Source organism: Harpia harpyja, chromosome 17 (genome assembly GCF_026419915.1).
Source record: "Harpia harpyja isolate bHarHar1 chromosome 17, bHarHar1 primary haplotype, whole genome shotgun sequence".
Classification (NCBI taxonomy): domain Eukaryota; kingdom Metazoa; phylum Chordata; class Aves; order Accipitriformes; family Accipitridae; genus Harpia; species Harpia harpyja.
Window position 1 is genome coordinate 26,083,546 of NC_068956.1, and position 27,111 is coordinate 26,110,656.

Genomic DNA, 27,111 nt, shown 5'->3' on the forward strand with positions numbered 1-27,111 from the left:
GGTTGGCTTTATGCAGTCTGTTTTATTCCATCAGAGGGCTACTGAGACTACTCCTGCCCAGCTTGGCTGCAGTCTGCACCTACAGTGTTGTTCAGTGGGCAGCTCACACAGCGTGGCACCCACTTTACACCAGCGTGTTGCTCTGGCACTCCCAGGCTCCCCGCTTGCTCCCTGGCAGCACAGTGTCACCTGTACGTTCATCGTGTACTTTTCTGCCACTACAGATCCGAAAAAAAATCTCGGTCCACAATCTGATTCAGGGTGGCTTATTCCAAAAACAGACAAAAAAATTTTCATTCTTTCCTCTGCTGCTTCCACCTCATGCCTGGATTGTACAGCTAAGTCTTTGCTCGCTTGCTGGAGGACTTCTTTACAGCACACAAGCTCTTTCATCTTTACCATGATCAGAACAAGTCAGTGCACCTTTGCTATTTCACAGTCTCTTTTAAACTGGGGTGAGCTGAACTTTCTATGCAAAGATTTGACCTCTCCTGAAATCCCTTGATCAGCAATTTCCCTCGCTCGCTCTTTCATGTTTGAGGCATTATGAAACACTGGAAACTACACATTCTTTCATAAGGAAGTTAGTGAGAAAATTCAAATAATCAACTCAGTCCCAGGAGACTTGGGGTCTCTTTCCAAGTCTGAAAGCTCTTTCCTAACAGAAGTTTTGCTCTTGAAAGTCTTCTGGTTATCAGGCAGCTGATGATATAGCTTCTCTGGAGCCTGATTCTACTTCCAGGCCAGAGGCAAGTAATAAAAAAGGCCTGCCTGGCTCTGTGAGGTCTGAATCAGGTGCTAACACTGAACATCTGCTGGGGCCTCTGCTGTCCTCTCCCCCACCCTCCTTCCACGTGCTGGGCATTGGAGCGTTCTCCATTTTATGGCCTGTGGCAATGAAAGGCCAATTTAAGAGGCAAAGCATTGCTGACAGCATTATCCAAAAAAACCAGACTCTGCTTTAACTGCCCTCTGTCCAGGACTTTGGTGAGTCCAACGCCACCGTGACACGCTGAAAAGATCTCCATTGTATGGCAGCCTTTGGAAACAGTTCCCAGCAAAGCATTCACAGCCCAACCTGAGCGAGACAGACTCTACACGTACATTTATTACTTCATACAACCAGATTGCTTATTGCACAAAAACTAACAGTGCCACCCAAGAGGGCCTTCACAGATGTTTAGAAAGAGACACGTAAACACAGCTTTAAAACATGGTTTTTATGTAATTTAGGTACAAACTACTGAAGCACCACATACTGTGTGCGTATATATACACATACACACGTGTGTGCGTGTATCTCCATACACATACAGACACAGACTGAACAAATTGTCACAGCAGGCTGTGATATGTACATCGCGCTCTGAGGAATCCAACATCCCTACACAAGGGTTTCCACCAGTGGGACATGAATTGGACTTACGCTGAGCCGTAAGCTCATCCTTAGGTCCTTGACTTGCTGTCACTGTTGGCCTGGCTTTCCTTCCCTGGTTGCTCCTTGCTGCACCCCGCCGCTGGCTCCCCTCTTGAGTGAATAACCCAATCTCCAAGCCCACCTAGGTGAGTACAGCAGCGTGACTTGGTAAAGATGTAAGGGTCAGCATACAGGGTCAGATCCCTATCCTGAAAAGTCTCAGCAGGGAAGGGATGGTCTCTGTCTTCCAGGGGCCCAAGTCACGAGTGTAATGCTTGGGCACAACCATCATACACATAAACGTCTACAGCCCGGAAACTTTCACTTTTCTGTTCTGCAGCAGTAAAGGATGAATGGAACTGTACAGGAAAAACGTATTTGGGGTAGAAATCATGACCTTTAGAGAAAAAGACTGCAGCACCTGAATAATTCCTGCTAGAGGGAATGCCCAGTACAGTGAATTTTGCTTAATATCCAAGAGGGAAGTTTAACGCCTTAAGGTAGAAGGTTCATCAAAGAGCTAAGGAACGACATTTTTGCTAAACGCTGTGCTTTCATCTGCAGGAAGGGCACTGCTGCTTGCAATCTGAAACTGAGAAAACTCGTACTTAGACCTTTCCAAGCAGCAACTGCTGTATCCCAGCACTGCTCTTGTGCAGCTGAACAGGGTAAGTTATTGACATTCATGTCTATTCCCTTCTAGATCTCGCTTGTGTAGACTAAGCTTCCCGGGCGGCAACAGCCTCTCTAGTGAGAGAACTTGAAATGCTAATCTGGCATTGGCCACAAAAGATTCGCGTAGCTCTACTGACTTCTACTGCAGTAAAACAAACAAACAAGAGTAACGGCTGCAGCCTACAGCTTTCGTAAGGAAGAAATGACAGACTGTAGTCATGTTTTCAAAGCTTTCTCTCTATAGAGGTCCAGTTATTCTCTGGGAGGAACAGACTAGCCCTGGTAAGAATTTATCCAAAAATTGTAAAGAGTCAACACGGCTTCTGCTTGCTCATCTTCTAATGCAGAGAGAACTGTTCCTTTTAGTCTGACAGCCACAGGTACTGTGAATCCCAAGGGCTTTGCTGTACACTTAGTGCAAACTGTTCAGGAAAGAAGCGTTTATTCTCCCTGCAGCTGAAGAGTGTAAAAGCTGGTGTTCTTTCTGCACTAACCTCCCTGTCCAGGAGTGTAACAGGGCATAACGCTAGGCAGCAGAGATGCTTTGTCCTTGGAAAAATATGAACAGCAGCTGTGTCTCAACCGGTCTGGGGGCCCCAGAAGATATTTTTCTGGAGTGCCACATGGAAACATGCTTCTAAAGCCCTGACTGAGTTTCATGTCAAATGCAAGGTTGACAGAATCTCCATAGTGTTTCTCCATGCAAATTGGGGCAGCCCTTTAAGACAGGATCGAACTGAGACATGGTCTTCACATACAAAGAAAGAAAAAGGAATACTGACAGACAAAGCAGCAATGGTAAAACAGCTTCAAAAGTCACTCACGTAATCAAATAGATGCTGCAGAGCTGTCATGGACGTATCCTGACAGTCCTTGCTATTGAACAGTAAACAGACGTGAGCAGCATTTGCCTTAGTGGTTCACATGTCGTGGTCCAAGAGACCAGTGTGCTGAATTACTGACATTATCGGGAACTTCCAAGAACTAGCAAAAAGGAGCAAATAAAGATATACTTCCATTCAAGAGGTATTATCTGTTTCTTATTCCAATTTCCCACATCTGGCTATGCCACTAGGAGTCTCAGCAGAGAGCTGAAGGGCAGAATACCTACGGAACCGCAGAGCAACTCAGATCCACCAATATACTTCGGGCCTAGCTCACAAAATCACCAAAAATTTGAGAGCTTGCATATTCCTCCATAAATTTGACGTCTCCTTCTCATTCCTACCATGGGACACCTTCGTATGTGAGACTCACAGCCCGAGTCTGTGAAAAGCTCACATAGTCAGCATGACAGTTATACTCTAGAGAGACGATTTCTCATGCTAGACTTTATAACCCAACCCTTCTCATCCCTGCACTTGTACGTGGGAAGAGAAGTAACAGATAAGAACATAAATGAGATCATACAGATTATTTTCCCCAAATCAATAACATTTATACATTTTTAAGAAACCTTCATTAAAAAAAAATAAGCATGAACAGTTCTACAACATAAATGGGTGCAAATCCCATTGCCTAGTAAAGCTAGGAAAGAGTTCATGTCTAATCAGAAGTGAAAGTCCACAGCCATGTGTTTTAAGGACAGCCTTGTGTTTTAAAGACAGCCTTGATGTTAGTGTCTTTTACTGTATTAAACTCTTGGTACTTTAATAATAACAATAACAATAATAATAGTAATAATAATAATAATATCTAGACAGCACAGACAAAGTATAGGATGATACATACGCATAGAAGTGCAAGATGTAACTTAAGTCAAAGTGCCTACTGGTCAAACTTTAAAGTGATTACTGGTCAAACTGGTACAAACTATGTTCAGAGATCAAGCACAAACCAGACTAAGAACAATCAAGGCCCTTTTCTTTTCCTCTCATTTCCATCAGAATTCATCACAGGTAACACCAATCCAGTCTGAAGTGACATCAATTCCAAATGGGTGTACATGAGAGGAGAGCCAAGCCCATGCCTTGATGGAAAACTGATCCTTGTCTCCTCTGTGTATTGCCAATTAATCCACAGGCTTCGCTCTGAGTATCCGAGCAGAGAGAGAGAGAACAGTAACTTCGATGCCACATTCAAGGGAGGCAGAGTCAGCAGCTCAACAGAAACGTAGCGCTTAAGAGCAGGGGGTACAGCAAGCGCTTGCTAGCTCCTCTGGAGTCACATCCCCCAGCTGATTTATTGATTCCAGCCATGAAAGATGACTATGAGGAGGTTAAGTAACACTGCTCTTCATTGGAAAAAATAAAAAGATTATTCTCACAAGAGTAATTTTTCCCTTCCTGTTTGTCTTATTTTACTATTTCAGAGATAAAAATATCTTTTACAGTACCAGCTCATTATTGTGTTCATTCCCTTTAAAGGCAAATGGAGTTTAAAAGATCTTGTCACCAGAAGGGGGTGGGATGGGGGCAGAGGCAGACCTTTTATTAAACCTTTAAAAAGACTTCTAACTCATTTTGCAAGTGAAAACAACAAAAGCCATAAAACTCTAGCAAAGGAGAACTGTCACTGAGATTAAGCAGATCCAAACTCCGCCATCCATTTTTCATACTTCTCCAGGTCTGCAGCAGAAACAGATTTGGAGATTTTCTTCAGAGCCAGCTCAAAGTCCCCCTTGGTAACCGGCATCTGAAGCTCCTCTTTAGAAAGTGCACGAATCTCTTCTGGAGTTAAGCCGTTAATACGTCGTCTCATTGCCATTAAAGACGCATCCCTAGAAATACAGGACAATGTATGGGAGCTAATTGCTAGCAGCATGTGCTGTAAGCCTATGAATTTTGATTGTATTCTCTTGCTAGAAACCACTGGCAGGAACACTTAAGAGAGCATTTATTTACCATAGAAGATGCGGTTCACATCTTTCTTAGCTTCCATGTTCCCAGATCACTACATTAATTCAACGTAAAGAATGCATTGGCACCAAAACCCATTTAAGCATATGGTAAATGTGCAGAGATAATTAAAACTATAAAACTGAAAACCTTTTACAATGATTCATAGAAATGAAATTTTACAACTTCAGTGCAGGAAAGGGCAGGGTGGGAGACGAACTGCACTCAAAGACTCAAAGACTTTTTTTTTTTTTTTTTTTTTTTAAAGTAGTCTGGATTTTGCACCCCCATCCTCTCAGATTTCAACCTTCTCCCCACCGTGTAGCCCAAAAGGACGGTCAGCACGTGTTCAGAGTGCAGCCCAGCTCTGTTGCCTGCTCGGACACAGCACCTGAATCTGTAAAGGGCAGAGCAGGAGGTATCAGACACTAGCGTCACGCGGTCCTGCAGGGCTGAGGGCATCGGTGCCCGTGGCTCCTCACGCTCTACCTGCTCTGTGACTCCTCCTCAGCTCGGACGCTGCCAGCGTGGCCCACTGGCGTGGAGAACACTGCTCATTTCTCACACCACGGCCCACATGCAGTCTGAAATTACATTTTCTCTTTCCCCAGGTTTTTCCCAGCAAGGGATAACACAGGCCTCAGGGAGGACAGGTAATTTAACTATTGCACTGCATGACACACACCAAGTTTTCAAAACCATGGAGTCTTTTCACAATTTCAGCAAAGCAGCAGGGGAAGAAAAAAAAAAAATCCCAAGCCATGTTCTTAAAGGATCAGTTTCTCTTGGCGGGGATCCTAATGTTATAAGGCACATAGACTTCCTTCCGATAAGTTTTTTCAAATACCTATCCTCCACCAGAAAAGACTAGTTTGTCAAAAAATGGAACAAATTGTTGGAAAACGATAGAAATAAATCCAATACTAATGCTATAAACTATCTGTATCACCCTTGCACCTAGAGGATTCAGGCAGAAATCAGGACCGTGCTGCACTGGGGGCTGTCCAAACACACAGCATATAGAAGCCCCAAAGAAGTGTTGTGTGAAAGGTTCCTTTGTAACACAAAATTCTAGCTCTTAAACTCATGGAATCTAAAAAAAAAAAAAAAAAAAAAAAAAAAAAATCCAAACCTGTTTTGCACTACATTAACAAATGCAGACAAATGCAGTAAATGCAGCCAACAGTAACATGAGATTTGCTCAGAGAATTTTCTTCTCTTCAGATCCAAGAAAACTTAACAACATATTATTACTCCATGGTCTTTAGACCCCTCCATATGACAGTAACGCATGGTTCTAGTAAATAGATTTGGGCCTCAAACATAGTTTCTGCTAGCATGGCTTCAGCTGTAGTGGCGATTGCCTTTTATCACATAATGCAAACGATGATGTTCCATGCAGTTTTATTTGCAAATTAAGGGGAATGAGATACCTGCAAACATTAGTGATGTCAGCGCCAGAATAGCCTTCAATCTTCTCAGCAATTTCTTCAAGGCTGATATCAGGATCCAGTTCTACTTCCCGAAGATTAATCTTAAGTAGTTCTGCTCTGCCTTTTGCTAGAACATAAAAATATTTATTTGAAGACTTGCAAGAGTAACATTAAAAAGAGATATAAATACAACTTAGATTTTTCAGTGAAAAGTACAAACAAAAGGGCTTAACATAAAAAAAGGAAAGAGACAGAACAAATCATAGTAAAGTGTGCAATCTAATACAGTAAAGTATATGGTTAAAAGCAGTATATTAAAACAGCATGCTCTAGAGACATTTTCCAAAGTCATACGTCATTAAAAATGTCTGTTAAGTCTCAGGTGACAAAGCATTTGGTCACATACTACCCAAGGGCACAAAAGCACAATCCTACAAATGTCTGCTTCTTCTCACATCCCTTTGGATTCACTCGCTGTTCAAGTGTTTGACTGCATATTATTCACAGTTTCATTAGAACCACAATGAGGATTCTATTAACAGAGCTTCAGATAGCAGAAACCCCTTAACAATAGGCTGAACTTTAAGCATATGTTTAAGCACTTTACTCAGCTGGGACCCAAGAAAGCCGCTGAGGCCTGATAGAAAACAGATACATTAATACAGTAAACATATTTAATATATTTACAATACAAATGTCCTGGTATCCCACTTTCAGACCTAGATGCAGTGCGCACACAGTGATAACCAGCTGTGTAAATGAGCACTTATGCAGCGAATTAACCATTTTTCTTGTAGAGGGCATGGGCATATGTGCATTTGGGTACATATGTTAAGCAGCCTATGCTTATAAGAAGGAATTCACATTTGACAGCTTAGGCCTCAGTGTTACTCTGCACAAGGATGGTAAAAAAGAAGACGAATGCTTTCCTGGCTTTTACTGTACAGAAAAATATACCAGGTCAGCATCTTTATTTCCACAGTGACCAATTTTTACAACCTAGGAAACAGGACAACCACAACAGAAGTAGCACTAGGAAAAGCTAAAAGCCTTAAGGAAATGTCCATGCTATTTTTTTATTTATTGCTATCCCTAATTAATTTTTTTTTAAATTTTGGGGGGAGGGTAAATATAAAAGAAATTAGAAAGCTTGTCTAAAGCTGCTGGTTTTGTGTGCTTTGCAGAACTGTCAAGAATATAGTTATCAATCACACATAACTGGCACTAGCTATAAAATGGGGATTTATTATTTACAGAGCACAATGTACATACGGCATACCTGCAGAGAGCATCCTGTATTGGAGAACATTCTTCTAATCTTTGCTATGGGGCTAAGCAAGTCCTTGCAGTATTTTGAAAATGAAACATGGTAGAATACATACTTGCATCAAATTCTACAATATACAGGTGTATATATGACATATCATGTCACTTTTTCAATTAAAATGCCAGACCACATCAAATCACACAGCAGTTATAAAGGCATCATTTAGACTTGCCCAGAACAGCTCAACATTCTTATTTCCAGAATAGATGCAACAGAACATAAGACTGGAAATAAAACCAGAGCACATCTCATATGTTGTCCAGGGTGTAATACACTGTGTCAAAAAACAACCTGGTTTAATTAGAAACAAGAGCATGAGCTGATAGGATTTTAAACTAATTGGTCATAAAGACAGGCATCCTGTTAGGAGCTGTTACCTCCTGTAAGCTCCAAAGACAAGCTGTAGAACTATTAAGTGTCCTTATACCTGCTAAACTCAATCACAACTGCTGTCACTATGAACACACATCTTGTTATCTTGAGTGCTCATGCAGGGAGATGAGGCATCCACTGTACCAAGAAGAAACGAAGCTATGCAAACTTCAAGTGATGGGAATCTCAAAATTAATAGGACAGGTGAATGACAGCTAGGAAAGACAATACAAGCCGAGACGTCTTAGGGCAGCAAAGTAATCAGCCTGCTGCATTCTGAGTAACTCGAAGCACAGTCATAAAGGCGAGCAAGCAGTGATTTACAATGAACTGAGCCTGTAAGTGAAAATTCATGGATCCACTTCTTTGCATTTGTCTGCAAGGGCACGGAGTGCATTTGCAATATTTCTGAACATGTCCAAAGGCTGCCTTTGATGATCACTCAAGGATTGACTGTTAAACATTTAAAATAATTCCAAGCTCATTAAAACTAACTCTCTTTCAAAATGTAAGAACCCATCAATGGGCTTGCAATGAAATGCCACAGTTCTTTGTTTTTAAGCCCCCAAGCAAGTAGTATTTTTTTTTCTTTCTCTCACTCTCTTTAAAATTAAAGCAACCCAGCCAAATGATTAACCCCTGAATTTCACTGCTCATCACAAAAACATCAAGCTTCTCCTCCCAAACCCAACAGTCCTGCAGTAATCCTAAGCTCATCTTGCAAAGGCCATTTTAAAGGAAAATGGTCATAGCAAACATACCTGTGGGCAAAGGTATATAAATCCTCTTCTCCAGTCTCCGTCGGAGAGCTTCATCGATATCCCAGGGAAAATTTGTAGCAGCTAATACCATAACCATCTTGGAAGGGTCATCATTTTCCAGAGCACCACCTACCCCTGCAAGCACAACAGTTTAGAGCAATTTCACTCCACAGCTCTTATTGATTGAGATGCTTGCTAAGAAACACTGCACAGACAAACATTGCAAAAGCCTGGACAAAGCTAAGCAACAGCTCTATATAGTCTTAGTGCTCCTTTCCAAAATTCCCATAGCTTAGATGTGACAAGACCATCATTGTCACAGAGAGGGGGACAGGTCGTTCTTTTGCTGAGTCAGGGGAGAGCTTTCTTTGACAGTGCTAATAACACAGTCAGATGTGAGTATAGCCCTACTGGTCCCACCAAAAGTGGTGTATCTGTCAAATCTGGCAATGGAAGAAATAAGAATCACTCCTTGGCCTCCCAAATGAGGACTGGAAAGAAATTATCACTTGGGGGAAAAAGTCGCCTACCCTGAGTTTACCACAATGAACCTGCACATTTGAGGACATTATAAACAGTAGTTAAACGATAGCCGCAATACAGAGGTGGTTATCAAACCACTACGCCATACAGTATTTCTCAGATGGTCATTCTCGTTATGTGCACCTGCACTGAACAGGTACTAAATCTGACTAAAAGGTTAATATTAGCTGCCACCACAGAACACAGCAAAATCAGATATCACAATGGGGTCCCTGAGCTGGAGGCTCTGGCAAAGGGGAGAAATTTGTTCAAATTGCATAAAAATTAAAGACCTGTATTAAACTGCACAAATCTGCATGATCTGCTTCTCCTAGAGTCTGTGTCTCTTAAATAGGAGCTTTCCATTTACCATCAAAATGGCCATTTTAGAAAAAATAAAGCAGAATGCCCTTTTCAGTTATCTGCCTTCAAACACTCCAAAAATACACTACTCTCAAGTTCTGCCTTATTTTTCCCCTACCCATAAAGCCAGGTTTTGCAGATTACTGAAGTGCTTACATTCCCACCTGTAAAGAAACAGCACCCCAGCCCCAAACTTGGATCTAAACACTTGTTACCGTCCATTTGCACAAGCAGCTCTGACTTGACTCTGCGACTCGCCTCGTGTTCATCGGACGTGCCTCTGCGGCTGCAAATGGAATCTATCTCATCAATGAAGATTGTTGTTGGAGCGTAAAACCTTGCCTTTATTCAAATGAAAACATCACTATTAAGGCTGCAGCAGCAAGCACAGGCTCTGATCAGACCACGACCCAGTCCCACTAGACATACCACATACACATCTTCCCTGCCTGTCACAAGAAAATAATTCAAGATCTTGATTTACAAACTGTCTGGCACATGCTGAAGTTTATACACTTTAAATTGTACTTCTTGAGTCAGGGGTCTTTCAGGGTTGGTTGGTTTTCCTCAGCAACTGGTCTTGCAAAGGGGAAAAGGAACACAATCAAAATACAGGCAGTTTTCATGTCCAGGTTTTTGTGCTGGTGAAAGTTAAGCATAGCGGACAGAAGGGAGCTCAGCCTATCTCAGCGGAGACAGGTTTTAACAGAGTATTGTAGGAGTGCAATGAGGATCCCAAAGAGGTGAATGACTCTTCAGTATAGGTCCACATGGGCATGTCCTTCATGTACCCCACATGACAGACCGCACCCACACTTCACTGAGAAGCCTGCGTCCATCATTCAGAACAGAATCAGAACTAAAACATGTATTGCTTCTAGAACAACAGTTCCAAATCCCTTCCAATTTCAAATCTACTTCCCATGGGCTTGTTATCCCATAATCAGATAAGAACTGAATTTCTCTCAAGGTCACAACTCTACATTTAGTCTGGAAAACGCTATCCTAAACATGGGTGATGAACCATTTCCTTCTTAATCCTCAACAACATACCAGAAAAGGCTGGAAACACAGAGATTATGTTTTTCTAACTGGCTGAAGGGATGTCAGTTCAATGAACTCCATGCTTCCAACATGCTACTGGAGGGGCAGGAAACCAAGAGAGATGTCCTTTCTCACCTTAGTGATCCCCAGATCACATCATCAAGGACATACCATTTCAAACAAGAGGCGGACCAGCTTCTCGGACTCCCCCCGGTATTTAGACGTCAGGGTAGAGGAAGACACATTGAAGAATGTTGTTCCACATTCTGTAGCAACAGCTTTCGCTAGCATTGTTTTGCCAGTGCCAGGAGGACCAACCATCAGCACGCCCTGAGAGGTGAAAACAAAGGTAATGAACAACAAATAAACTTTGCAATTGGTACTTTACACTACATCTCAATATGATCCAAGATCTGTATTTAAATTGTTTAATAACATAATCGTCATCAGTGGAAAACAAAAGACAAGAATCCTGCTTTCGAGAACAGCGTGGAAGTGTTCTCTGATCTCTTCTTACCACTCCACTGGAGTCTGAATCACAAAAGCCAGTAACTGTCACTGCACCTGTCACCTGGGAAGCGGACAACAGATTTACAGCCTTGCTCTGAATCAGACAGAGCCTGGACTCGAACTTAGGCCTTTCCCAACTCACGAGGGTCTGCACAGGCAGATGAAGGCAGTGAATTCTTCTTTTTGGAACAAAGGCCCCTTCACAAAGAAAGCTGCACAGAAACCAAAACACTTTTGCAGAAAGTTGGGTTCCCTCAATAGAGCATTTTTCTGTAGAAAAACATTTTGCCAGAAAATCCTGATGATGTATATGTACGAATCTGGTTGATTTTTACATTTAAGTATGCACGAGAGCATGCACTGAATACAATGGTTTGTCATACTGTTTAATCTCTCCATCTCAGTACTTCTGTGGCCATACTGCTGCATCTTAGCAGTTCCTGGATGAAACGCCATCCTCACCAGACTGTTGGATGGCAGAAGAGCACTGCTATTTCTATTTTACAGATAAGCAACCGTGGCTTATGGGGACTACCGCTCAGTGCCACAAAAGCCTAATATGAACCTCAGTGATTATTCAGAAAGCTTTAAACTAGAAAACTGAACTACAATTGTTAAGTCCCAGGCTGGCATCCACATCATCAGACTGTCTTTCCATCTGTGGTCTATCTGAAAGAGAGAGTAAGAAGCACACGTCTCTGCAGCTCAGCACATTTACCCATCATTATGCAAGCAGGTTTTCAGCTAGATACAGAGTGATCTCAGGACCCATGTTAAGACTGTAGCACTGAGACTGGTTAATCACTCTTGATAATATTTCTAAATACAGTTATCTTTATGGATAGTCTTTCCAACCCTTTCAGCAGCAGTGCTGGAGAGGGACAACACACTGTTCCATGCCTGCATAGTGCCAGAATAGGGCACTGTGATTTTTAAGCATGGCACTATGAAAATGTAGTGCTCAAGCAGCTTGGGTTTTTTTCCCTCCCAACTGCAAGATCTTATTACATGCTAACAAGTTTCCTAAAGTAAAGTTGTACTGTGTTGCAAGGGTAATCAAATTAGCTAGAATTAGAATTGCACATCATAATGTGCTTTGCAATTAATAACTTACATAAAATGCCACAGCAGTAAAATATCTGTTAAATGCAAGCCACATAGCAAATTAGATTTCATCTGTTCCTCACAAAAATTTACTTCTAAAAGCACAAAGAATGACATGGAAGAGATCTATAAAAACAAATCAACCGGGAATGCAATTATTCAAAAATGTACTATTCAAAAGCAATAGCCTCTCTGTACTCCATTTTCCATTAACTCTTAATACCTTTATTGCCATTTAACACTTAGCTAATGCAAGCTCAACATACATTCATCGGTAAATTGAGTTAGAAACGTTCACACACCATCCATACAGCTAACAGTCCAATGTCACTCCTCAGGCTGCCCAAGGTTTCCTAAGCTCCAGAGCAGCAAGCATAAAAAGTAAATGGACTCTTTTTCTCCCCATGAACATTCAGACATATACCGTGATTTGAGTCGCTGCATAGTCATACTGATATTATAATAATATTGCAAGTACAACCCTGGAGTGACCGGCTGAAAATTACTCAGCCTGTGATATGCAGGTCAGAGATGACTTACTGTTCTCTCTGAGCTTGAGATGTGTTTATTTAATATTTTAAAAGAAGCTGCACTTCAATTTAAATCAACTTGACCCCTCTGTTTGACAAACTGCATTTACTGCAGGACCTGGTGATACAAGGGACTAACATTATTTTTTGGATATTGCTTTGGTCCTCCATTATTATGGAAGGTCGAATTCTGGCTTCAGTCACACATGCTGCTCACTGCCAAAATCGAAGCCCATCACTTTGCACCTCCTGTGTAACTATTATAGTGAGTGTTACCTTGCATGTGAAACTGGTGGCATTTTATATGTGCATAACACAGGTACAAAGCAGCCACACCAGGTGTAAAGCCAGGGGAAAACCAAGCTTTCTGGGGATAAAGATGATAGAAATATCAGTTAAAAAAAAAAGAACTTGAGTTCTCAGCAAAACAAGATGTGCATGGTTGCAAACAGAAACACATAGGATCAAGTTGCTCTTTCTCTCTGCAAACTAGGAGGCTGCCACTTACTCACTAGTTAAAATCCTTGACAAACACAAAGACTTCTTTATTCTTCCTCTAAGGCTCTGTTAATCCAAAGTATTCCAATAAGAAGCTGAAATGCACCGCAGGGAGTAAGTGTTTTGATGAAATCACTGCAGGGTGACTTCTTGTTGTTGTAACAATCACTAGCAGAGCAGTGGGAAGCACAGTGAGCAACTGGGCCTTCTTGGCACAAAACAGTTCAGAGAAAAAGAAAGAGCAAGCCCGGGAACACTCAGAAACCCGTGGCTGCAACTACACAGCACCTGTGTTGAATCAGGAAGACAGCTGGCTCCTTCATACAAGCACCGTCCTCTGAATGCAGGCACAAACTGTGAGGGCTGTCTTGGGAATTGTTCTCAGGAGAGTCTGAGCATCCAAAAACAGATTTGGCTGCCTTTTCCCTGAATTATTGTCCTGAATGCCCAGGCTCAACAAATGCCTGCTGCTACACTGATTACTGCAAGAAACAGTCTTCCCTTCAAAACTTCTCATCCTTGTAGCACAGTCAGAGGTCAACAGTAGGGAAAATACATGCTGTTCTGTGTGAAAAATAAATTCAGGAGAGTTACAGCTTCACAAGTCACCAGGGAAAAGGCTAACAATGAAGACTCTTCATGGACTCGTCAGAAATCAATTTGCATTTCAGACTGAAGAGAGGAAATAATCTTAAAATTTTTTTCCATGTCTACAGCCACCTAGTTTTCAGAGGCGACACTGCTCAGTAGGAAAAGATAATCTCAGGCAAAGAGATGGAGACTGTAACTCTTTAAAATACCAGGCTGTTTTTTTGTTATCCACTGCCGCACCACTTGGAGACAAGGCCAGTGGCAGTCTTCACATTTCCTGCACTCTGCTGAGATACCTGCCTTAAAGACAGATGGCCGCTACATCCTCTAGACATGTTAATAGGTGAAAAAAAGCACAGCAGCTCTTCACTCCCTTAAAAGTTTTTGAAGACTGGACAGACAGGGCCCCTGTAGTCTATAATAAGGGTTTGGATCAACTTCCTCTATGCCAAGAGGAAAAGAGAGAGATTCAGCTGTTCAAAAGACACTAAAATCTCACCTTACACTTGTAACCCGTGACATCTAGGCTCTGTCCAAGCTGATAGCTCGGTAAATCTTAAGGTTAACCTCAAGGCCACTGGTACTGACCACAAGCACTCTAAACCCCAAAGGCCGTATAGCCTGGGTCTAGGTTTGGGCTGACTCTAGGTTTGTGTTGCCCCCCCGCAACTCACTAAAACCTCCATGAACAGCCCTCAAGCAGCAATCTCCCAGCTCCCACCATCAGCTCCCACTCTTTCCGACTTCCCCTCTTCACTGTCTGTAGACACAAGCCCCAAGAATGACAAGTCTTCCACTCATCAGTTCCTGAAGGGCTTTGTTTTGTAAATAAGCAGAATAATGGGGATCTAGGACTGGCTCAGGCTGGAGAAGGACAGCTTTGAGGGTCTGACCCAAGTATAAGCCAGAGAAGTACAAGGACCAAGCAGGAAAAGACAGGGCAAGTGTTAGTAACGCAAGATGTGATATACGCTGCTGAACCAGCGTACTAAACCACAGAAACTACTCACGTACGCAGCATTCCCTACACATGCCATTGCCTTGCAAGCTCAGAATAACAGACAATTTGCAACAGTCTCTTTTCCCCAGTAATCCTTCTCAGTAACCAGAAAGCCCTTGTGTTGGGACTAGTTATTCCCAAAACAAGTGTCCATCTATCCCACAACAAAAGCAAGACAATTTTATTTTCTGTTTACAGAAATGCTCTGCAACCTCCTCTTCCTTTTAGCTCTAAGCAAGGCCCAGATTGGTCTCACCTCTTGTCCACCAGCCAGGCCAGCTCAGTCCTATATCCCTCCTGTTGCCCCACTTGCAGCTCATTCTCCCACTTGGAATTTCTCCCACTCCAGCAGTAACTATGCCCAGCTGCAAGTGTAACTGCAAAGCTAAATCATCACTCAGATTAGCCCCCTCTCTCTCCTTGCTTCCTTGCACCATCCAGCCTGCAGTTTTGCAGTCTGAGTGAGAGATAGTTGGCACATGCAGAATAAAACAGTCCAAGGACTGCTTTCCTCCGTGAAGTGTTGAAGAGTGGCCAACATAATCCTAAGCAGAGCTGTCTATTAAGCATTTCTGCTGCTGTCAATATACCCTATATGCTTGCTCACATGTACAGGCTGACATAGAGAAAGTATTATAAGGTCAACAAGCTATGACTGACTAAATACAAAAGAATTATTATTTACTGTAAAGCCCGTGTACACTTCCAGCTGTTTCTTTCAGTGCATTTTACATGAATTGTCATGAAAGGATTTCACGAACAAATTCCTTTTCTTTCCCATTTGCCTTTTAAGCCTTCTGCTGCAGGCATCCACACACATTACAGCAGCAGACATACATAACTACAGCTTGCCATTTACTAAAACACCAAATAAATTCTCACCTTCCAAGGTCTTCTGATTCCTTTGAAAAAATCAGGCATCCACATTGGAAGAACGACAGCTTCTCTTAATAATTTCTTGGCTTCTTCCAAATCCGCTATGTCATCCCTGTGCAAGATGAAGAAACTTGTATAAGATTCCCATACAACAGTATTTCTTCTATTTTTAGACAAGAAAAATAGAAAAGCTTTTCACTTAGTACCATCTCTTTTAGCATGCCAGCACATGCCTCATGAGAGCACTCCTATAATCCTGTGACCTAAAATTGAATCCACTTTTGGAAGGTAGGGAAAAAATTATTTTCAACTCAAGTTACCCAGAGCTGCTTAATTAAAAATTGTTTTGGACAATGTGAACACCATGGTGGTATCTTTAATGTTCTCTGGAGTGTACTTTCATTGCAGCAGTACCTGTAATGGATGTGCTGCACATAATATCAGTTAGCAACAAAAGCTTAACTGTAATCAAATTAATAAACTGTTAAAACCAAAAGACCTTGTTTTGCTCTCTAGAAGATTATGATGGCTCCCTGTTTTAAGAGTTAGAAGAAGGATAATTTCTCTCCTTCTCCACACTAGCAAAACCACTTGAATTAAGAAAATCCTCATACCAGTGAATGCTCGGATTCCTTGATACAATGTCCCTTTCAAGAGCTTCGACCAAGTCTTTGTCGTAACCTGCTCCATCAAATTTTGGAATTTCCCCATCACCAACTTCCTGGGATATTTTCTTTCCCTAGAAGTGAAGGTCACACAGGCTTATAAGGACATTATTCTTTCAACATATCCTTTACTAGCAATATATAACAATATCATCTGGTTCACCTCTGCAGAAGCCACAAGAAGGTATCAAGCTTTAACACAGCTATCTCAGCACCATGATGGCCAGCAAAACCAACATGTTCACACCCTACACTCCACAGAGTCCCCAAACATCTGTGGTTGCTTCCACCACAACAGCACCATGCTTCCTTCACAGATGCAGCTCATAGTGATAAAACCCCATCAGAGCTCACTATGTATCATGGCGGGTTGGTTGGTTGGTTGGTCGGTCAGTCGGTTGGTTTTAAAGCAGCAAACCAGACTCTCTTAACAGTGCTAAACCACTCTTCAGACAACTGACACGCTTCCTGGCCAGCTGAAGGCACAAATGCAGAAACAGCCTTACAAAGCAGGCTGCATCACGACTTAATGCTACATTAACTCCTGGCTAAAGACCAGAGTATTCAAAGCATATTTTGAAGATGCTACACCTGCCACACTACCTGCCAGAGCTAAACAACTGGCACCGCATCATCACTGAAAAGGAACACAAAAGCTGTTACACCTATTGTCTTTGATGGAGGAAAACCAAGAAGATCCCCTCCCCTTGTTTAATTAAAGCCTTTCTGCCCAGCAATTTCTCCTTTCCTCACCAGCAAACTATCTATTTCCCTCCTCTCATTCACAGGCCAGCTCCACAAACAGTTAAAAAGCTTCTAAAAGGTCATATTTATTTAAAGGCTGCACCAAAAGCCCTGAAGAAGCTCCCAAGTCACCCAGGCTTCTTCGAACTACAACAATTTCTGCAGTGTGCCAATGCTCATTCGGTGACCAAGCCACACACTGCCTCTGCCCCAAACGGCCCGGAGTTTCTGGTTAATACCTCCACAGTGCCATTAAGCTTATAGGGGTGAAGTAACGTTTTCCTTTCCAAGCACCAGGGCTCACGCTCCTCCTCTCCCACTTGAGAAGGAAACTGCTTCCCCTCCCAGATCCACGGCAGCATTCTGCGGTGCCTGAAAAGCAGCTGCGCTGTTTTAATGAAGGAGGCTGACTAGGGAGCTACTTTAGGACTCTTAACTCAGCTTCTAAACACTATCAGCAAGCAAGAATCCCAGCTGGCTGGACAAAAGCAGCCTAGGCAAAGGCGGGCTGAGAGGCAGCTGGAAACACACAAATAACCTCGCAGTGGAAAAAGAAAAAGGTAGCGATTATTACACCCCTCCCAGTTGCCGTTTGCCCACAAGGCCTGTGAGGGAGCAGTTTATCTTCCCACTATTTTTATTTCTTGCTTCCAAGTGAACTCTGTGTTGTTTAGTATTCCCAGATCAGTTTTTTGCAATGGAAAGAAAGCTGAAAGTTGTGTTTAGACAAAAAGCTGGTGTCAAAAATGTAATGGTCTGGCGTAAAAAGGAAATGGAGAAAAAAAGCCCTGTAGAGTTTGGAAGATTTCAGGAGAGAGAAAACAGAATCCAAATGTAACCATAAAAAAAGAAAGAAGGAAAAAAAATGACAATGAATGAAAGGTATTTGCTGTCTGTCTGTGTTATGCAAGTCTCTCCTATCCCTCTGCAATGGACTGGTTTTCCTAGTGGAAGAATTTTTCTGCACATCTCAAAACAAATCGGATGTTTTGTTTTTTTCTGGGTGAAACAGAGTTAAGGCAGGCTTTAAAAAGCAGGAGAAGGCAGGGCAGATCGCTGCAGCGCACTGTGGAGGAGGCTGAAGCAGCAGATCAAACCTCCATACCTGAGCCCGGGTTGGCAGATCTGGGCACAGCCTGGTTGCTGTGCCAGAAAGGCGGCGAACATGCCAATCAGGCAATGCAGGCGACAGCAGGCGCGGGTGTGATGCAGCTCAAAGAAGCAGGAAAAAAACCAGAAAGAAAGGGGGAAAGAAAGGGCCTGGCCTGCCCCAAAACCCCTGCAGCCAGGTCCTGCGATACTTACCACTTTTCCTGGGACAGTTATTTTTCCTTCTGCCTGCGGCATGTCTTGGCAACAGAGGGGAAAGAACGGCCAACTGGGAGATGTGCTTTCAGCATCACCTTGGCTATCATTTTAGTGACACCGAATGCTTCAAGTTTTTCAGTTCCAGAATTAAACCAAGATTTAAAGTATTTACAGTTTTCGTATCTAATAAGATTATCAGTGTTGGTCCCAAACTGGTGCAACATGCAATCCTCGGTCAGCAGGTAAGTGAGCAGAGACTAGAAAAAAATAATTTTAAAAAATGTCACCTGCATCCAGGCAGCAGGAGTAAGCATAATTTTTCCAGTCCTAACCTCATCTCTTCTTGTGGAATTACTTTCCCAAAACAGCTTTAAATAAAGCTGCTGCGATGGCTTCTCTCTTAAGAAGGTATGCCAACAGACAGAGGTACAGAGGACTGTTCCCACCCAGTCCCCTTGGCAATCCCATCACGTAACCTTCTCCTCAGCCAACAAAACTCTGACTTAAACACATTTAAAAAATTGGCTGGGCTTTCCATCAGGAAGGGGTATCAGACCTGTACCACTCCACTGGAACAAAAACTTTATTTCCAAAATGAATCTATTTCTACTCTTGTACTAACTTTGTGCATTAGTTTCGGCAGTTGTCTCATTGATGTGTCCAACACCCTGATGTACCTGCAGCACGGGTGCGCTCAGCCTTCTTTTACCAAACCAAGTTAAGTCTCCTCTTGGAACACAAGCTGAACACAATTACCTGTTCACTTTGGAAACCCTTTTTTTTTTGTCCTCCTAATACAAATACATCTTTCTTGAGCACAGCTGTTGAAATGCACACAGTATACTCCAGCTTCTGTCTCACCAGGGCCTCCTAATAATAGTATGTCTTCTCTCTGCCAGTAACACCTCAACAAACTGGGCCTAGGATTTAATTTACATTAATTTCCACAGCTGTATCATACTGCTGCCTTAGACGCAACCTCAAACAGATCAATCACGTAGGATAACCCTGGCGGCTTAAATGACCAGAACTGGGTCCTGTAGACATCTTACTTTCCTGCAGACTCTTCCCACTACACATGATACACGGAGCAACAACTACCAGATGCACTCTTCACCTCTTGCTGCCAAAGCCAAAGGTGGCACCTGGTTGCGCCTCACTCCGGCTGCCAGCCTTTCCCATCACCACCAGGAAAAGGTGACGTGCCAAATGAAAGTTCAGCCTGATCCGATTTCTGCTGATACGTCCAAGCCTTTCTTCTCCTCCACTGCTGAGCTCCCAGCTCCTAGCAGAAATTCTTGTCTCCAAGTACAGGGCCTGCTGCTCTGCACCGCTGAACATTATCCCATTTCCATGACTCCAGCACAGTGTCATCCAATTCCTCGTGTACAACAGCCTTTCTCCTCTTTTGGTGATGGTGCTTCCCAGCTTGGTGTCACCAGCAAATTTAATTAGCGCATGCCTCTTTGTTGTGCCAAGGTCATTAATTATATATAAAACATACATACATATATATATATATATATATATAAAATAAAGATAAAACAAGAGTCAATCTCTAGTCTTGAGGAAATCCATAAATGATTTACCAGTTTACTGATACTTTTTCTTTCAGTACCACTTGTTAACATTCTGCCTGCTGCCTAATTCCTCCCCACCTTACAATTCTTCTACACCATACACTTGCTAGATTAACTAATTGCTTCCCATGTGGCATCCAGGTAGATTAATTTCTTTCTCTAAGACGTTAACTGGAACTCTAAAGAAAGTGCTGGCAAAGGCAACACCTTTGCTTAAGAAATCATATTTCACTTTATTCCACTTTCCAGTTAGTCCCAAGTCTTTCACTTTTTGTCCATTCTAAATTTGTTGTAAAACTTTGCACACTCCAATTGCCTAAATGACTTTTCCTTTCCCCTTCTAAATACAGGCAGGTCAACACAACTCGCCATTCACATGAGTCAACAGCAGACCCAATAGATTTTACTGGAAGTCTCTGCTCCCAACCCTGCAATTTCACCTACCGGTTCTTTCAGCATTCTTGGATAGAGATCATGCAGCCTTCCAGTCCCAATGCATGGAGGTCTATGCCTCCACCTAAATACGACTACCTCATCTCACATCCATATTCCTGTAATCTACCTTGCCTTTGCTTCTGATGATGCACATCAGAATAATCAAGCAAAAATAATTAAATTTTTAAAGTCATATCTTCATCAATTTTAATATCCACTGATATGGCAGCACAGCCCTTGTCTATTTCACATCCTTCGCAATATCTAATGTCCTTGTCCACTGGCAATCTAAAATAATCTAAAGAGTACTGCTAAAAATGTGTTCTAGTGCTTAGATATGTTATTATACAATTTCTAAAAGACATACAGGTAGCATTCCTGCTGCCTCTTTAAGCTGAACTACTGAACAGAAGCTAAAATTCTTGGCAATGATACAGCAGAAGGTACCTTGAGAACAAGCCTAATAATTTCCAGCGGAACTAAGGATAAAGAAGCACTTGAAAGCAGTATTTTAGAAAAAGGAACACGTAAATATAAGGGTTTGGTGGATAAACACTATCCAGTGGGTTGCAGTTCAGAATTATTTTATATAGCACTACAAAAGGTCATTTTACAGGCATAGTCAGGTTAAAACTCCTTATCCCAAGATGGTTACAGTCAGAATGAAAAGATTATATGGTCTGGGAAGGAGAAATGGTGAAAGAAGGCATAATGTGTAAAGTGAGACAAAACATTTCTAAAACATACATACTATAGCTATATTTACCTTGAAAAATTATCACAAATAAATATGCGTATTGCACTGCGATATTATAGCCAGGACAGTGTACAACCTATTGCACTGCAACCAACATCTTAGGAAATGGATATGGCATCCATGTTCATTACATGTTCTAAGTAGTCCTAACCAACTACCCAAACAGAAGAACTACAGAGCTGAAACATTTATTATGAGAAAAGACATATCTGGTTACCTAGTTTAAGGCTTCAGTTTTGCCCTATTGTTTTTGACTGAACATGAAGAGTTACCGAACCTGTTTGATTCAACATACTAGGCTATAGAGGTAAGCTCCTTGTAGCTTTAGTTCAGAAACTGAAGAACATAAACCCTTGCAAACTAAGAAAGGATAAAACTGCAAGGGAAGTTTCATGCCTGTGTGCAAAATATGGAAAGTTGCATTAACTTCTCTCATTTCCCACACCTGGCTACTTCCTGTTTCATTCAAAATTTTCTTCAAAAGAAAATCATGGATGCCATGCAAAAATGGTCATACAACACGTGAGAATTTGTAACCTGGTGTGATTTTTGCATATATACCCCAGACAAAGAAAGTCAAATAACCACAAAGTAACCAGACAAAGGCAAAACCAAGAGCACATGTGTTGGTATTTTTTGAAGAGTAGACATATTTTCCTTCTGCCACCTAGTGACCAATTTATTCAGCTAAGAGTAGCGTTTAAAATGTACTATATTAAATGGAACACCTTCATGACTCTTCCTCCATCTGACAGCAGTAGTGTTGCTAATCGCATTATTCCCAGAGACAAGTATTGTACAAGTCATGTTGTTGTGGGCTCCTTATAGTAAAGCTCTATAATGCTCATCACCGGAAAGCTGAGAGCAAAGTTCACTCTCATTAGAGCTAAGACTTTGAAGGCTGCCTTACACAAGCACATCTGGTGAACCTGTCACACACACCACAGCTCCAATTCCCCGTATAGCTGGGGGAACTGTAAATAATTTCACAGATCTTCACAAGATTTTTATAGCTTGCAGGATGCACACTTGTTATTTTAAATCTTACTGATCCAGGGTAGAGAGATTTCTAAAGTGATTAAACTTGATCTGTGCAGTCACTCAGTGGCACTGCTGAAAATTTGCCTGGCCCTACCTACAGATGGTAATAAGGGCTGGGATGACTTAATACTTTTCCTGTGTATCAGAAAAGCAATTCATGATGGAAAAAGAGTATCTTTGAGTTCTTTCTGCACTGTGAAAAAGCAACCTGTAATATGTAATAGAAAGGCCACGAAGGGACTATCCAAATTAATTTGGAAGAAAACTGGACCTAAATATTTTCTTATTCATCTATCAAGATCTGTACAATACTGTGTGCCCCCATAGGAAGGGGCTGCTTGTATCTCTGTCAGGAAAGTAAAACCACTTCAGTACACTCTTGACTTGTATCATTTATACCACAGAATCCTTGGGTTCCTGGCACTGACTCCACAGTTAAATTTAAAAATCCAAGTGTGTCAGAAACAGCAATTTGCACACAAACCTTTTTTTCAGCCACAAAAGAGTCCTGCCTTTGACATCACTACTTGATAGCGAATCACTGTTTCTCCTTTCCTTTCACTTCAGTGCTGCTTCTTTTTCATGGGTCTTGAGAAGAAAGAATCTCCAACTTCTTCCAATTTATTTCATTGTTTTTATTTTTAAAACAAAGCCTTTCCAAGAAGCATCTTCCTAAACACTATAATAAGCACAAAACCCTTTCCACAAACTAGAGAAAATGAAAGTTGCTAAGTTTGCTTTTACTATGTCTCCCTCACATCATTTTCAAATATTTAACTTCAAATAATTTGCCACAGATTTACCTAGCATCGATGCATTTACAGAACTGTCCTGAACTTCTAGGCATACCTAAATTTTACTATGGTGTGGCAGAGTCAATGGTACTGTGCAACTCCACTCATAATGCTTAAAGTCTAGAGAAGGGCACTGGTTTCACTTTTGCACTTTTTACATGGAAATCTTTACAAAAGACCTGAATTGGATTCCTTTTTTTAAAAAAAAGGGTGGGGGAGAAAGAGGAGAATGTACTTTACGCCTGATTGACACTGACAGATTAGAGTCAAGCCCATGGTCTAACCAAGATGATAAGAAACCCCCAAGCAACAGGCCACCATGCTTCCCCCCTATCAAAAAATCTTCTCAAATCAAGACAGAGCAAACAAGACAGAACTTTCCTTAATTTGCTGTCATTATTACTATATATCCCCATGATACACGCTTTGTCCATGAGGCAAGAGGAAAGCACCAAGTTTTCTTGCATGGGATTATTGTGGCTTTTTATTATTATCTGTATTAAAGACCTAAAACTAATAATGCTTCCCTTTGCCACCTGCCGCATCGTAACTCCTCCCCACCACGTTCTTTCCCACTTCTTACCTTGTCATCTCGTCCTCTAGCTCTCGATTCCCTTTCGCGGCTGCCTGTAGACTTCTCACCCTTGGATACCGCGTGCGCTCTGCCCGCAGGCCCACGGGGCTGCAGTCCTGGTGATTCTTTCCTCAAAGGTTTTACCTCTCGGTTGGGACGTTTTATCTGAGGCGGAGCCCTAACAACAAGCAACCACAACAAAACCATGGTAAAAACAGTGAAAAAAGAGCAACATTAAGAAGGAAGGATTCTAGTTTTTCATTAATTCCCTTAGTGCATTATTACTAAAGCTGACAAGCCCCTAAGTCTTATCTCCCTGTATCTGCAAATCCAGCAACATATTTCTGGTTCTGTCTGACACTCAAAGTAAGAAAAAAAATACAGAAGGAAAACAAAGTTTCAACAGAGGAAAAAAATAAAATTACCAATACTATTAGATCAGTATTCCTAACCAATCTTACAGCAAACCAACACGCATGTAACAAAAGAGGAAACAATTTACTAGAAGTCTTCAAACTGTATTTTCCTCTGACTCCAGACCAGGAGATTATGTTAGGCTACATTCATATGCACAAGTTCTACACAACCAGATGACATTCCTGGTAAAAAAAACTTAAAAAAAGAAAAAAAAAGCTGGCTAATACCTTTGACAGGCCCCAAAACAAAGGAGGGAGAATTTTAAAACAATCCTCCTACCTCTGACTTCATTCCCCTGTGTGAAAATGTCAAAAAGTAAAAATTGCCTAGAAAGCAAAAGCAAACAGAGCCAAACTGCAACCACCTATACTTGTGTGCATCACCCACAATGTCAAAGAGAACTCAGCAGTGGCACGAGAAGAAAGGATTTGGTTTTAAGACAAAACATCACAGTCATTTTGTTCTAGGGATTGGACTTGAAATATAGAACTAAAATAAATGGCCAGTGCCCCCTATGAAACCTTCTACTGATTCTTGTTTTGAGTAACTCAAAATTTGCTAACTCCAAAAACAGTTTCCTGGAATATGGCTTAAAAAGACTACATACTTAAACACACTGCTGGATACAACTGTTACCTTTTGCTTTGTATACATTTTCATCAAACTTAACAGCACAGAAGAGTGGCTAATTTTCCTTACTTATTTGCACAAGATTTAAATTTCAGCTTAAAAAGCGGATAAACTATTGGGCCTTTACCTCTAAGAAAGATACAAGAATAAATACATCTTGCACTTCATGTAACATTACCACAAAGATTCTGATAATCATTTCTACCACTCACAAAAGTTATCAGCATTAATATTATTTTACATGTACATTCTTAGGGTTTTTTGAAAAGTGAAGATCCATTTGTCTGATAATCATAAAGCACATAAATTTACAAGTAAACCTGGCATTTCTTTCTGTCAACCAAGGTCTTCCATTTTAATTTGTTCCTTTGCTTATGTGAGTATACACACATTAAAATTCTTTGCTATTATGTTAGAAAAATGTTGGCATGATAAATGTTATTCTTGTTTTTAAATCAGATTTGTTGTCTCCAACAACCTGTGTCAAGCTCTATTAGGGTGAAAATAGGGATTTCAGAAAATGCACAAGCATCTATTTTGAGAAAACTTTCAGCTAACTAAAGTTACCTTAAAGGTGGTTACAGAAGAGAAACACCATGTATAACAGAACATGTTTAGCAATAAAACTAACTAATGGATTAAACACAGGTCATATTATCTGTAGCTAGGGAGCGATTTCTAACCACCATGTCCTTCAAGATCCTTCAGTTCCAGCCCCTTACCGACTCCTCAGCCATCAGTGAATTCAACTGCTTAAATAAACTGAAATGGAAAAGTTTTCTCCCTGCACATGAGAAAGTCACCAACTCTCCAGCAGATTCTAGTTCCAGGCACTTAGCTAGTCACTGCTACCAGAATAAAGGAGAGACTTTCTTTAGAACTTCAGCAATAAATGCAACTGTAGTTTAATTACTTTTTTCCCCAATGAATTATATTTATTCTTTATTACAAATGACTAAGGGGTAAATGAAATGTGATTTTCACATTACGGATGCATTCAAAAAAGAACATAAAATTATGGCAACCCAACTTTATTCCACCCACGCTGCTTGAGCCTCTCATTACCTGTGTTCAGCTGGAACAGGAGGGGGCCAAACAGCAGGATCTCTAAAAGGCTCATCTTGACAGGATACAGGGATATCTGCAGGTCTATCCATTTTAAAACTCTCTAAAGTGTTGACAATGCTCTTAACTTGTTCATATTCTTCAACTAATTCTTGTCGGACCTTGAGAAACACACACATTATTCAAAAGTTGTTACAATTCAAACTCTTTTTTTTAAACCCATAGAAAGTACCTCAAAACACACGCCACCCTCAAAAGCAGGGACTCCCAAGCCTTTCCATTCACGAACCCCAGACCTATCAGGCTGACAATAGATCTTTAACAACAGCATAAACAATTGAATCTCCGTTGAGTTCATCTTCCTGCCTGACAATGTCACGACCAGACATGATTGCTAACACAGCGATCACTCTTCCATAACATGTGCTGATGCTTAGATTTATGTGTGCATATTGACACGTATGCACACATACACACACTTTTATCCTAGTAAGGGTGCTGTTGGCAGATCTTTAACATATTTGCTACTACTCTGGCATAAAAGAACTTCTCTGATTACAGTCTCCAAGGTCCTAGTTATAAAACTGGCCAAATCATTAAAATATAGTATTACAAAATTAACTTTGTGAGGGGCACAACATCATCATACAGTCAAAGCACAAGCCAATTCTTTGGTGGACTGCAAAGATTAGAAGAGAAAATGGGAACTTTAACACCCTATAGCATAAGCTCAAATGATAAGTAGAGTAAGTGAAACAAAAATTAGAGGAAATGATGTGTCAGAAAGAAATCAGGTTGCAGAATTATGCAGCTGAATTTTATACTTGATGTTTCTATTGCCACTAGTCAGGGAATTAGAACTACTGCAATAATTTCAAGATTATTTACTTGATATTTGTTCATTTCAATTTTCTTCCATGAAACCTAGGAAAAATAAAATCTGTGTAGAAATTTGCTAAGTTTTAAGTGATATGGTTTGTTACAAGCTCAAGTTTTGTATGCTAAGGTCACTGGTTCTTAGCACACACCAGCAGCCAAAACCAGCATTGTACATTCTTGCTCAGAAGCATAAGCTTTCAAGTGCATTAGCTTAAGATGTACTAGGATTCACCTGAGTGCACTTGTACTGCATCTTAGCAGTTTTCCACCTACACTCAATGATGCTTTCCATCCTGTAGGATCAACCTCCGTGCTTACTTTGGTTTTTACCTACTTCAGGGTCATAACACCCAGATGTCACC

At 41.3% G+C, this 27,111-nt stretch overlaps 1 protein-coding gene across 10 annotated transcripts in view; it reads right to left on the reverse strand.

Moving 5' to 3' along the window:
- Nucleotides 1-1,205: 1,205 nt before the first annotated feature.
- The window catches only part of KATNAL1 (katanin catalytic subunit A1 like 1), a 43,182-nt gene continuing 17,276 nt past the window's right edge, over nt 1,206-27,111 (reverse strand). For all 10 annotated transcript variants that reach the window (XM_052813050.1, XM_052813048.1, XM_052813051.1 and 7 more), the window contains 9 exons: nt 25,871-26,031; nt 23,768-23,936; nt 16,475-16,599; nt 15,867-15,972; nt 10,923-11,081; nt 9,923-10,049; nt 8,823-8,957; nt 6,363-6,489; nt 1,206-4,811 (listed from right to left, as the gene is read on the reverse strand). In XM_052813050.1, the coding sequence (XP_052669010.1) occupies nt 4,613-4,811; nt 6,363-6,489; nt 8,823-8,957; nt 9,923-10,049; nt 10,923-11,081; nt 15,867-15,972; nt 16,475-16,599; nt 23,768-23,936; nt 25,871-26,031 (1,308 nt within the window). In that variant the 3' untranslated portion in view covers nt 1,206-4,612. The remainder of the gene's footprint in view (nt 4,812-6,362; nt 6,490-8,822; nt 8,958-9,922; nt 10,050-10,922; nt 11,082-15,866; nt 15,973-16,474; nt 16,600-23,767; nt 23,937-25,870; nt 26,032-27,111) is intronic.